We start from the raw sequence: 14217 nt of genomic DNA, 5'->3' as shown, positions 1-14217 counted from the left end.
TCCCTCAGCTCTTCAGCTCAAGGCTAGTGCTCTACCACTTGAGCCACAGCACCACTTCCGGCTTTTTTTTTGCTTATGTGGTGCTGAGGAATCGAACCCAGGGCTTCGAGCATGCAAGGCAAGCGCTCTACCACTGAGCCACCTTCCCAGCCTTGTCCCTGAACTTTTTTGCTCAAGGCTAGCACTCTACCATTTGAGCCACAGCTTCATTTCTGGCTTTTTGGTACTTACTTGGAAGTAAGAGTCTCAAGGACTTTCCTGCCCAGGTTGGTTTTGAACCACAATCCTCAGTAGCTAAGATTATAGACATGAACTACCAGTGCCTGGCTCAGTTTAGATATTTAAAAAATCTGATCATACTGTTTTATGGTACTGACACTTTATTGAACTCCATTGATTTTCAAATTTTAAACTCCCAGAAATAGTGTGATTGTGTTCAATATTTGTACATATATAAGGAAGTTATTTTATCAGGTAAGAAAGCTGAAATTGAAGAAAGTTAATCAATTTGTTCCATTCCTACTCTAAGGTATTGCTTGGACTCAAAAGAAGCCATGGTCTTTTTGTGAGGGAATGCTGCTTTCAGTGGTCAGTGTCTGCTGATTGAATAATGAAGAATAATTCTTTTAAATCACCCTTCTCCTCAGCACCCACACATCTTTGTGGTTTCTCAGATACTGCCCCACATCAAGTGGAATCCATAGGATTAATGCTTGGTCCTAATTTTGTTCTATCTGTATACAAACACTGCCTTAATAGAGCTACTTAAGAACACACATCCTACAAGACTTTACTGTAAGAGGAATCTCTTTCTTAGTAAAGGTTGTAATACAAGGATATTTCTGGTTTTCAGCTGGACAGGATGGAAAGGAGAAAAGCATGGCTAAATCTGGCAAGAAGCACATCAGCTTGGTGGTCTAGTCTGTGACAGGTGGAACCAACCTGGACATGGAGGGTGCTCTTGGAAGCCCCTTCTAAAAAGTAGGAGATTATGACCATGTATTAGGAAGAAATTAATTTATTATTATTATTACTATTAGCATTATTATGTGGTTGCACAAGGGATTGCAATTCCATAAATCAAGTTAAAGGTACAGGTTTCTTGATCAATGTCACCCCTTCTTTCGTTCTTCTCCATTTTCCCTTTCCTGTCCTTACCCTCAAGAAACTAAGTTTCTTTCACTTAGAATTACTTTCCCATGAAAGAAACTTCATACTTCAGTTTGAGAAATCCATTTTGTATGAGTTGCCTAAGAATGACTGGCTTTGGACCTGGGAGAAGAGAAATACACAGAAAGAGCAAACTTCCGATCTGCCTTCTGAACTAAGCTCATCACTCTCAGTGAGAGGCCAGGAATGTCACAGTAAAATCACATTTTGGGTGAGTGTAGATTCTTCAGCTCAGCAAATATCTCACCACTTCCCCACAATGGACCTTAAAACTTAGTTTCTTAGATTTGTCTGCCTGGGATGGCTTTACACGTGATCGACACATCTCAGCCTCCTTAATATCTAGGATTCCAGGTAGGAGCCAATAGTGCCTAGCCCCTTTATTTCTGTATTAGCTTTTACTACACCAAATAGTCATTGCTTTCAGTATTCATTTATCATACATTTTCTCCACAAGAATCTAAGCTTTATAAGAACAGGGGCCTTATTTTTCTCTGTCATTATTATATACAGCTGCTTAGAAAAAGTGTCACATATTAGATTCCAATAGAAATTATTGAATTGATTCCATTTCCATCTCAAAACCATCTTTCATTGTAGTTTCCAAAAGAAATCCTTCATATCTTTCAAGGCTCAGCTCACATGTCACTTTTCTTGGCCCTTCCTGGAGTTTGAATTCAGAGTCTGGGCACTGTCCCTGAGCTTCTTTTGCTCAAGGCTAGCACTCTACCACTTGAGCCACAACTCTACTTCCATCATGCCACCTTTTTTAAAGGTAAAATTTATCCATCATATGGTGAATGCCTATAGTGCATTAGATCACAGGTTTCTAAACTTTGTTCATAATGCCATTAAACAACTTAATATTTGTGTCCTGACAATTTGGTGTCCATAAAAAATATCTATCTATCTATCTATAAAGAAAAATGTTGTATTTCACTCCTAATTAGCTATATTTGTTTACTAATGGGATATGTGGATCTGCTGGATAGTGCACAATTTCTCAAGACCTCAAATCAGAATGTATAATGTCAATGCCATGGGAACTTAATCCACCAACATATCTAGTGCAGACTAAGCGAAGGGTACTCAGAAAGTGTGGGCTAGTAGAGGGTTAAACAAGAGAGTGAATAAGTGAGAAAATAGGAAATGACCCTGACATGTGACGTTGTGTCTTACTTTCAGCTATTAGAATGGAAAGACTAGGTTAGGAGAAAGCCAACCTATTTCCTATCTGAGAATATTCTTGGCTGGAAAGGATCTATTGCACAGGCTCACTTAGGGACTAGTGCACTACTTATTTAATACAGCATCTGTCTAGACTGTAGAGATACATCATCATTCCAAATGTTGTTTCAACCAGTTCTTCAAATTCTGACCAAGGGAGACCTATAGCAGAGTTATCATTCATTACACACATTATTTTTTGGCCCTTGGCATAAGTGAGCAAGCGTGACCTGACTTTGTACCTTACAAAGGCCCTATAAGATAGATGGACATATGGGCCAAATAAGAATTTACCTTATATTTCCCCATTAAAAGCCATATAAGCAACCCCATGAATGCCATCAATTTTTACAACTTCAAAGGTGAAAATTACTGGTCAAGATGCACGAGCAAGGGGTCTTTGTAGCAGGGATCTTGCGCTTCTGCTTTACACATTGACTCTCTTCCCTCTGTCTACTGTTGGTTATAAGTCTTTTCACTACAGCATTGCTGATCACTATGCTAGCATATCACTATCACCATGCTAGCATATAGGCATTTTAATGATCTATATTCAGATCCATATCCAGTATAGCCCAAATATTCCTTAAAAGCAAATCTAGTTTTAGGTCCCAGGCCAGAAGTTCACGTCTTTAATCTTAACTATTTAAGAGGTGTAGATTGAAACAGTTTTAGAAAAAAAGTTTCCCCCAAACCTTCTTTTGTTGAGAAAAAAATCAGTGGGAGCTTATTTCAACCACTGGCTAGGTGTGGTGGTACACAGCTGCCATCCTAGCTGCATGGGACACAAAGGTGGGAGAACCACGTTCCAAGGCCAGATGGGCAAATATATGAGAACCCATTTGAAAAAAAAGAAAAATAACTATAGCTAAAAGGATTGGGGCATGGTGCAAGTGATAGAATGACTTCCTAGCAAGCAAAGAGCCTTGAGTTCAAACCCTAGCACAAAAAAAAAAAAAAAGCAACAACAGCAAAAAAACCCCCAGGAATCTGGAATTCTACAGCTGCAATGGACCTTTGATGTTATTCAGTTCAAGCCTCTCATTGTTTGGATGCAAAAACTGAGGTCTAAAAGAAAGTTATAAACCTGCCAGGATTATTCTGCTCCCTCCAGCCATAACAGCTACTGCCTTTGTTTCCTCTTAAAATGCTGCCCATAAGACATTCCATAGCGACAATGTTGGAGACCATAAAAGTGAATTGTATGAAACTGAGGATGAAGCAGAATACACAGGGAAAGACATTCTGTTCCTGAGACAAATGCCAAAGCTTCCAATCCATGCCTCTCCAGTACAGACAACCATCAGCCCTCACCTGAACAACTTATCGTCTTCTTGGCATTTCTGTGTTTACTCCTGTTTCTTCTCATTCCCTACATTGTGCCTGCAGCTAGACCTTTAAGTTCAATTCTATTTTTCACCCAATTAAACTTCTCCAGCAACTTTTCTTCGTATTAAAATATAACCTAAATAATAGATATTCTGCATGATCTAGTGTTCTTGCATGCCTTTGCTTGGTCTTAGCTTCCAATATTTTTCCCCTTATTCAGTGGACTCTGTATCTACTAGTTTTATTCTTCCTTTGGAAATACCAATATGTTTTGCACCACTGAGATTTTTTATTGGCTATTCCTTTTGTATTCACATTTGTTTGTTTGTTTGTTTTTTGCCTTAAAGGGTAACAAACTCAGAGTCTTATGCTTACTTGTGTACAGCAAATGCTGTTGCACTGAGCTATACCTCTAACCCTATCTTTGCTCTTACATTCTTGCTGTCTGGTTTTCTTCATTAGAGTGAAAGCTTCAGGAGAGCTGGGTCTTGTTTTGTTGTTTATTTCATTTTTAAAATTATTATTTATTTTTAAATGACCATTAGTTGTGTAAAGAGGTTTCAACATGTTAGTTTATGAGTATGTTAACTATGGTCACTGTCGCTTAAATCCCAACTTATATGAATGTTTAGGATACTGTAGAAGAAAGGAAAGGAGTCAATTTAAAATGTTAAATGAAGTCCCAGGAGTTTGGGTTTGATATTGAGTTTGTGTAACCATGACAGAGTGACTAAAGGAGGCCTTTCTGAGGAGCCCCTGCATTCACTCAGGTGTGGGAAATCTCTGAGACCCAAATCACCTGCATGATTGGTTTGCTGGTTACTCCTATTGCTCCTCCCGTTGGTACCCTTACTCTTCCTTTCTTCCAGAGAGAACCTTGCTGTTTTCTTAGGAAAGAGTAGGGAATTATAAAAATGGGAAAGATTAGATGAGCTTCATCCTTAGGAATGAAAATAGTCTTCTTGGACTAGCTAGAGATAGATTAAGAACCAAGACTAAGGAGAACTATGCAAACATTGAGGAAACTTTGACTTTCTTGCAGTGATATTCTATATCATATAGAGTGATTGCCAATCTACTCTTCAAAGTCCATGACCTGATTTTTCAGGGAAACTAGAAATATTACAAACATAGGAAGATGTTTTTGTATTCTCCAGATTGCCTAGGGGGCTAAGAACCTGAAGAAATGTGTATATGGAGCAACTCTATAAAAAAAATATGAAAAGCGCTGAATCTTTGGAGACAAAATGGTTCAGAAGTGTCGCCAGAATCTGTCTAGCTAAGAGAGATCTAAATCAAGAGTCTAATATTCAGCTGAATTGTCCTGAACTTCTCAGTTTGAAAAACTGGAATGTGATTATGAAAAGATTCTTTCTTGCAAGAGTTTTGTTTGTTTTGTTGGCATTGTTGCTTCTGTCATGGTCAAAAGCCAGAAAAAAACAATATTCCCAAATTATTTGAAGACTCTAGGTTCTCATAAAAAAAAAAAGTCCAGTATCAGTTTAATTCTACAAGCTGTAAAGATTTGGCTTATGTACTGCTATGACTTGAATGTATTATGAACTCAGAATATTAGCCTACATGTGTCTGCAAAGATGCTTACAACAATTGTAAGGAACTTATGGGCTTTTTTTTTTTTTTTTTTTTGTCTGTCGGTTGTGGGAATTGAACTCTGCGCCTGGGCGCTGTCAGCTCAAGGCAAGCACTCTACCACTTGAGCTAGCACCACTTCCAGTTTTCTGGTGGTTTATTGAAGATAAGAGTTTCACGGACTTTCTTGCCCGAGCTGGCTTTGAACAATGATCCTCAGATCTCAGCCTCCTGAGTAGCTAGGCACCCAGCCTTGAGCAATTTTTGAAGAACTTTAAGGACAGAATAGGTGGACATCTATCTGTTCATAATGCTCTAGGCCTTCATCTAGAGCATAGTTTGGATCTTTTCCACTAGGTTACACCTGGGAGAAAAAAGGACTATAAGATAGGGAGAGACTGTAAAATCATAACTTATTTTTAAAAATTGGTATCTAAGATATCATGAAAAGGATAAAAAGACCAATAAACTCAAGTATATTTCCATCAAAAAACACTTTTTAGAAATATTGTAGCATTTCTAAAATTAACTCTGTCAATATGCTTATAAAATTTAAAAACAGTATTTGCTTTCCTAAATCAATCAACAATTAAATGATGTAGTATGAGGAAGTTAAATAAAATAATTAGACTGGGAGAGAGTGAAGTTAGGGGTAACATTGTCAAAAAGAAATGTACTCTTTATCTGACTTATGTAACTGTAACACCTCTATACATCATCTCTACAGTAACAATAAAAATTAAATTTAAAAAAGACAGAGAAGAATGACACAAATATTGTCAGACATCTAGTGTCCTAAATAGAAATGGAGAAATAAACTAAGCAAACATTTCTATTGAATAATTATATTTAGTCCTCTGTCTCAATAGTCACACCTTCTATTCCTTGCATTTTGTCTAGTTAGCCATTAGAAATATACATAGTTTTCTTTTGAAATTTATCATTTCCCAATTAGTCTAGGTTTTGGCCTTCAGCTAATTCTAATGTCTATTTTTTCTATTCCTGTGTCTTTTCTTAGCATTTCTGTTCAGACTTGAAACACTGCTGACTGTGTCCTTTCTCTAAGACCAACCATTTTTAAATAATATTTTTATTGTGAAAATACTGTACAGAGGGGTTACAATCACATGAGCAAGATAATGAGTATATTTCTTATCAAGCATTATTGCCTCCTCCTTTGTTTTTCCCCTACCATCCCTTCCCTCCCATTTCCACAGTACATCTCATTGTTGCAATGGGTCCACCTGTATCTCTATTTAAACAATTTGTTTTTCCTTCCACTCCCCAAATTATACCAACATCAAATACAGTGAAAACAGGGGTTATACCGTGGGGGAGGGACATACAAAGCAACAAAAAATCACGTGGTACCTTATAAATATGTTAGAAACTATAGCAAGAAAGAAAAATCCACTGTGTCCTTATCTCGGGTTCATTTTGCTTAACATCATCATATCTGACCTTTTCTGCTTGCCTCAGACATATACTAGTTATTACAAATAAGGGAAACCATAGGACCTATGTTTTTTGCTCCTGGCTTACTTCACTTCATATAATTTTTTCCAAGTCTTTCCATTTCCTAACAAATGGGACAATGCCATTCTTTCTGATGGAGGCATAGAATTCCATTGTGTATATATACCACATTTTCTTGATCCATTCATCTACTGAGGGGCATCTAGGTTGGTTCCATATCTTAGCTATGGTAAAAAAGGCTGCAATAAACATAGTTGTGCTAGTAGCTTTAGTATGGTCTTGTTTGTGATCATTTGTGTAAATGCCCAAAAGTGGGATTGCTGGGTCATAGGGGAGCTCTATGTGGAGTCTTTTGAAGAACTTCCATACTGCTTTTCAAATTGGTTGAACAAGTTTACACTCCCACCAACAATGTAGTAAGGTTCCCTTCTGTCCACATCCCCTCCAGCATCTGTTGTTATTAGAGTTCTTGATTATAGCCATTCTAACTGGGGTGAGGTGGTATCTCAATGTTGTTTTGATTTGTATTTCTTTTATGGCTAATCACCCTGCACCAGAATCAACTCCAAAGGGATCAAAGACCTCAGAGTCAAAGCAGACACACTAAAAACATTACAGGAAGGAATAGGAGAAACCCTAGGTCTCCTTGGCACAGGCTGAAATTTTCTTAATAAAGATCCAGAAACCGAGAGGAGGGGGAAGATGGGAAGGGATCGAAGGGGAAACAAAGGAAGAGGCAACAATGCTTGATAAGAAAAGTACTCATTACCTTGCCCATGTAATTGTAACCCCTCTGTACGGTATTTTAACAATTAAAAAAAAGTACATAAAAACAAAGGAAAAAAAAGACTCAAAAACACAACAAATCAAAGAAGGGTTGGACAAATGGGATTGCATGAAGCTGCAGAGCTTCTGCATGACAAAGGACATAGCTAGCAAGATCAATAGAAAGCCCACGGATTGGAAGAAGATCTTCACTAGCCATACAACGGACAAGGGTCTCATATCTAAAATATACTTGGAACTCAAAACATTAAATCCCCCAACAACAAATCCGCAAAGAAACAACTGCCCGATTAACAAATGGGCTAAAGACTTAAAGAGAGACTTCTCTGAAGAGGAAATAAGAATGGCCAATAGACATAAGGCCAACCTTCCTAATCTTAGTCCTTCCCCTTTATTGCCCAACAGTTTATTTATTTTTTTATTTGTTGGTAATCTCTACCCAATACTCCATTGAATATTCCAGGCCTTTGTGCTCACTTTTGATATTTAATTTGCCTCTGCCTTCTAAGACCTTTTTCTTTACCAAGATTACTTGTCTTGTTACCTACTATCTCCTCGGAGACCTGTAGCATAGTACCAGGGGCACTCTTACTTCTTAAAGTAATTAATTTCCCTGTTATAGCAATTCATCTTTCAGAAGTTTAATTCTGTTTTTTTAATTCTAGAATCGAAACCCAGGCCTCACTCTTGCTAAGGGAGCATTCTACCATGAGCCACACCTCAGGCCCAGATGTCTTATATTTCAAACCAGTAACTAAGTAAGCAAACAATTCTTCCACGACTGACCAAATGTAGTCTTTTTGATACACACACACAGACACACAGACATACACACACACACACACACACACACACAATACAAAAACAGTACTATGGTTTGAACATCCCCTTAAAAACTTCTGCTAAAATTTAATTATAACAGTATTAATAGGTAGGACTTGTACCAAGATTTTAAGTCCTACACGCACATCTATGTTTATTGCAGCACTGTTCACAATAGTCAGGATATGGAAACAACCCTGATGCCCCACTACAGATGAATGGATCAAAAAATTGTGGTATCTATACACAATGGAATATTATGCAGCCATTAGAAAGGACAAAATAATGGCATTCGCAGGGAACTGGATGGAACTAAAAGAAATCATGTTGAGTGAGATAAGCCAAGAGCAAAGAGACAAATGGCACATGGTCTCCCTGATAAATGGATGTTAAATCCAAAACATAAGGTGATACGACCAAATAAACAAGACTCAAGAAACAAAGGTCCTCCCCTCATCTGGTCAAATCATTACTAAGACCCCATGCTGCTTACCATATATATGCTATATATGTGCAAATTGGAGGGAAACTAAGAGAAGAACACAGAACCAGAGGGAAACAGGGGAAAACATAAAACAGCAAGACCCATCAGCTGTACTGGACATTGATTAAAACAAACTAAGCAACTCAACAGCAGCAATGGGAGGGAGGGAATGAGTGGGAAAGAGGAAACAGCTTACACTAAGCCAAATGAAAGGAATGTTCATGTCACCCGATGTGGAAGAAATAACTGTATTGTCAAAGCTCATAGAACTCATAAACTTTATAGACCACGATAGAGACAATTTGCCCCCTGAAGGTTAGAATGTGTTTGTGACTTTAACTAAGTATCACTATCCCACAATACTGTAATATTTGTGAAAGTCATGTAATCACTTAATCACAATAAAAAATTGCAAAAAAAGAAAAAAGATTTTAACTCCTGTAGGGTCATTCCTCATGCAAAGACAAGTGGTGTTATCAAAGGAATGGATTGGTAGGAGGGGTCTGGACTAAAAGGGTGAGTTTGGCCCAACTTTACTTTGCCATCCGTTCTCATTTGCCTTGTTACTGAGTTCTGATGCACCACAGAGGCTCTTGCCAGATGCTGCCACCATGTGCTTTGGTTCCAATTCATTGTAGAAATCATCCTTTCACTGGTCTTTCCTTTTTCTTCATCCTTTTGACATTATTCCATATGAACACCTTTCAAGAACTTTCTTAACTTCTTTTTGTACATCTTGTGTGCCTTTGATGGCTTATCTGAAACCATTTCTTTTCCCTGTCTGGATGCAACTATACAAAAGCTCCAAGTTCTTTCCATCCATTTCCTGTGTTAGCTCCACCCTCATGTCAAAATGAAGCTCTATATCATGCTTTCACTTCAGAACCTCACGTGACTCCCATTATTCACTGAACTACTATAAACTTGGAAGCCTAGTATCACATCTCTTCACAATGTAAACTTAGAATATCTTGCTTTTCACAATCTACCCAAGTTAGTTTTCATAGCACAACTGAATGATTCATGCCTTCAAAGTATTCCACTGGGCTTGACTGCTACCCCTCATACCCAGAATGAGCCTACAATCTAACCTACAATCCCTATCTCGTACCACTACCTCCTTTAATTCCCTGCAGATTTTCTCTCTTGTTTTAATTCACAGACAACTTTATTCCTTTTTAGCAGCATTTGTCATATTTTGCCACAGAGTGTGGCTATGTGCACATCTATCTTCCCTCTGTACACCCCCCTTCTTATATTACAGATGTTTTAGGACAGCAACTACATGTTATTTATCCTTGTACTTATGTACTGCCTCAAACTTAGTTGGCATTGAATGGTAGTTGTTGGACAAATGAAGGAGTTTGTCAAATCTGAATCTGATTAATAATATTTATTTTGTGATACCCTAAGTGGTTTCTCTTTTATCATCATTCTTACTCAATTGTCATGGGACCGATATGTGAAAAGGAAGAAAGCAGGCAGGAAATTAAGCAGCCTTGTTTTGAAATAGTCTAGTTAGTTTCAATCTGCTCAAGTGATTAAAAATTTACATTGAAGAATATTAAAACTGACTTCATAATTAGCACAGTATGAGATAGATAACTCTTGGTAGAATACTAATTGGTTTTCTGTTCAAGATACTTTTTTAAAAAACATTCAACACTTTTTGATAACTGAATTTTTAAAAAAAAATCACAACCACAGAACATCATACTTACCACATTGCTGCATGTTCTATATCGAATATTTCGTCCTTCACAGCTCCTAGGTCATAAAAGGAAAAATGAAAGCCCATTATTACCCATGAAACACTTAAAGTTGGAAATATTTAAAACAATTTCCTCTTAATATTAGTGGAAAGGCATATTTTCTATAGATATTTGAAGTTCTGTTATAAAATATTAAATTGAGCAGATTTAAAGAAGTTGTGCACATATAACAATTTCTCTAGAAGGTCAGAAATAAAGACTGGTTTTGCTTCAAAAATTTTCAAAGTAAGTTCTTAGGGCAAATAAATATCAGGACCATATTTAATTAAAAAATTTTGTTAGAGACATCTATTGCCTTGTTTGTGATATAAAACTAAAGAAATTTTCAGTAAAAAAACTTTAGACCTGAATATGATAAAATTGGTCTTAATGTTTAATATTTCTTTAAAGATAAGAAAAAGTCATACATTTTATACATATTTTTTAGTTATACAATATATGCTCACTGTAGAACTTTCAAGTAATACGGATTCTGAAAAAGAAATGAATATCTTCATGGCTACCTTATTTGACAGTGATTATTATTTTGATTCTTAGTGATTCTTTATAGATTGTTCTCCCCTTAAAATTTTTGGAGGTATTTTCCTACTGTGTTAAATAAGCTTTAAAAACACTCTAATGAAAGCTATGTACTATTCCCTCAAATGATACAATATGATATAATTGTATAGTCATTCTTCCATTTCTTGTCATTAAGTAATTTCCATAGGATTTGATAAGTCAGAATATAATAAACTATCTCCATGCACACGTTTTATCCAAGTTTTTGACCATGTCTTTAAAGTTGATAATTTTCTAGAAGGAGAATTACTGAGCTAAAGAGAAGGAATTTGTGTAATGCTCTTGAAAATTATTGCCAAATTGCATTCCATGAAAGTTGTGCCATTACATACTCCCACCAGAAATACATGGGAGTTTCTATTTTACTAAATTCTTGTGAACAAAAAGAATTGATTTTTGATAAACATTCAATAATGACAATTCACAAAAAGTAATACTCCACTCTTTTCAAACTAAATCATACTTTCTAGAATAAAAACTACATTATGGAAATTTGAGACAATGATTATAAAATACCTAATAGTTATGAAACTCTAGGAATAATTTTAAGTTTGTTGTATATAATAATTTATTTAATCTTCTCCAATTCCTGAGAATATCATTAATTATTTAATGTTCCCCATTTTCAGAGCTATAGGTTATCATTGTTATTGTCATTTTACAGATGAAAAAAACAAGAATAGAAAGGCTATGAATCTTCAGAAATTCACATTTAACTGTTAAGCTGTAGAGCTGAGATTTAAATCTAGGCTCTCTGACTTCAGAGCTTACACTCATAATCACAATTCTTCTTGTCTAGAAAGTATGAGGCCCTGATCTTAATTCTCAGTACTGTTAAGTACACACGCGCACATGTGCACATGTGCGCACACATACACACACACACTCACAAATATATGCAAACCCTACAATAATTTCAATGCTTTAATACTCCCTAATTTTTGTTACTGTTGTTTAACATATATCCACAGCACTTCTATTATATGCTGGGCAATGAATTATTTGGGGAAATACAGATAATGAATATGACTTGATATTTGCAGTTAAGAAAATTAATCACATAATTACAATTCAGTATAAAAATTCTATGCAGGAATTGTGGTAAGCCTGGAGATCTAATCAGAAGAAAATTTCATCTAAAGCACAATTACAGTAAGTTTATCTTAGGTCTAAAGATTTGGCTTCAACCAGATTAAATATATTAATATAATTTAAAACTAGGAAAAGAGCCAGGCAATGGACAGTGGCTCATACCTGTTATCCTAACTACTTAGAAGGTTGAGATCTGAGGATCATGGTTCAAAGACAGCCCAGACAAAAAAGTTTGTGAGACTCTTATCTATCCAGTTAATCACAGAAAAAGCTGGAAGTGGTGCTGTATCTCAAGTGGTAGAGTGCTAGCCTTGAGCAAAAGGAGCTTAGGGGCAGCACTTGGGTCCAGAGTTCAAGGCCCAGGACTAGGAGGGAAAAAAAAATGAGAAAAGTAAGGCATTAGAATCATAGTAAAAGGGAGAATTATATGATGGTCATTGCCCAGCCCAGCAATGTCCTAAACAAAGGTCCCATGAATTTTATGCCCTTCATGTCCCATTGACAAGTTTGTTACTATCTTGATAATAAATGACTCTTGGTCACCTACCTAACAGCAACATATGCTCAGTTTATGGGAGGAATATCTCTCTTAGGGTGCATGTTGACCCAGGACTCTGCCAAGAAACAGCGGGATTCTCCTTAGGGCTGAGAGGCAGAGAAGGCCAGCCTCACTGACCTGAGTATTCTAGTCCATGTAATGGATAACCCTGTTCCTTGTTGCAAAATAATAATAAGCTGACACTTCAACTTAAAACATTCACCTCGAGGGAGAAGATATTGTAAGTCACTGTGAGTCCACTCCCAAAAGAAGTATTTGTCTTTGGTATTATTGCTCAAAAATATATCAAATTTCTGCCTCTGAAAATATGAGAGTTAGGTTCCTTCCAGATGAGGGCTAATTCATAAATAATGAATTGTACAACTCAGAGGGCTTTGTTGGAATGGTCCAGGATGTCAATATTTGTTGAATGTGGAAGTTTTTTTTTTAATTTTGTAATTACTGGTGCACATGTAGTGCACTTCACATACAGTGGTTTATAATACTCACTTGGAAGCCAGACTCCTTTTTGAGAAGTATAGCTCTATACTTCATTTTTTTTCCATCTGAAAAATAGGATAACAGTACTCATCTTCTGAATTCTTTTTTGGGTGGTCGTGGGGCTTGAACTCTGGGCCTGGGCACTGTCCTCAGCTCTTCAGCTCAAGGCAAACCTTCTACCAATTGAACCATAACACTGCTCCTGGTTTTCTGGTGATTTTGGAGATAAGAGTCTCACAGACTTTCCTGCTCGGGCTGGCTTTGAACCGTGATCCTCAGATCTCGGCCTCCTGAGTAGCTGGGATTACAGGCATGAGCCACCGGTGCCCTGCATTCTTTTGAGAATTGATCCACTCAAGAATTTGGAATCACTTCATAAACTACATTGGGGACTGTAAGCATTACAACAGTTGATATATTAGTAACATATATGATAGACATAAAATATGACAGCTCTTGAAAGGAAGCTTAGAATATATAGAAAAAAATCTGTAAGAAAGGCATATAGGCATAACAAATTTGGTATATTTGCAAATTCCCAAGCAGTTCTCTTTGTTTTTCTTCACATTTAGAGTTTATATGGAGAATTTTAGTTCAGAGAAATACCTTCTAACTTCTAACTTCATGGCATGCTAAGGGGAATGAATCTATAAAGGATCTGAAATATAAAGATACAACAATGGCTTCTTGCTTAAAAAAGTGAAGTCCAGTATTATTCTTTGATAGACAATACTTTTTAATGTTTCTCATCCATTAAAAAATTTCCCTAAAGAAGAAAGAAGGATGGTCAATAGACACATGAAGAAATGCTCAACATCCCTAGCCATAAAAGAAATGCAAATCAAAACAACATTGAGATACCACCTCAC

General features: G+C 36.6%; 1 protein-coding gene across 1 annotated transcript in view; it reads right to left on the bottom strand.

Annotated features, from left to right (window-relative positions):
- Adamtsl1 (ADAMTS-like 1) overlaps positions 1 to 14217 on the bottom strand; it is a 385192-nt gene that overhangs the window by 316291 nt on the left and 54684 nt on the right. Inside the window, exon 3 of the mRNA XM_013020837.1 lies at positions 10606 to 10651. Within this exon, the coding sequence (XP_012876291.1) occupies positions 10606 to 10651 (46 nt within the window). The remainder of the gene's footprint in view (positions 1 to 10605; positions 10652 to 14217) is intronic.

Source organism: Dipodomys ordii, unplaced genomic scaffold (genome assembly GCF_000151885.1).
Source record: "Dipodomys ordii isolate 6190 unplaced genomic scaffold, Dord_2.0 Scaffold53, whole genome shotgun sequence".
Taxonomy (NCBI): Eukaryota; Metazoa; Chordata; class Mammalia; order Rodentia; family Heteromyidae; genus Dipodomys; species Dipodomys ordii.
The sequence above is the reverse complement of the archived record's forward strand: the minus strand, read 5'-3'. Positions and strand labels throughout refer to the sequence as shown.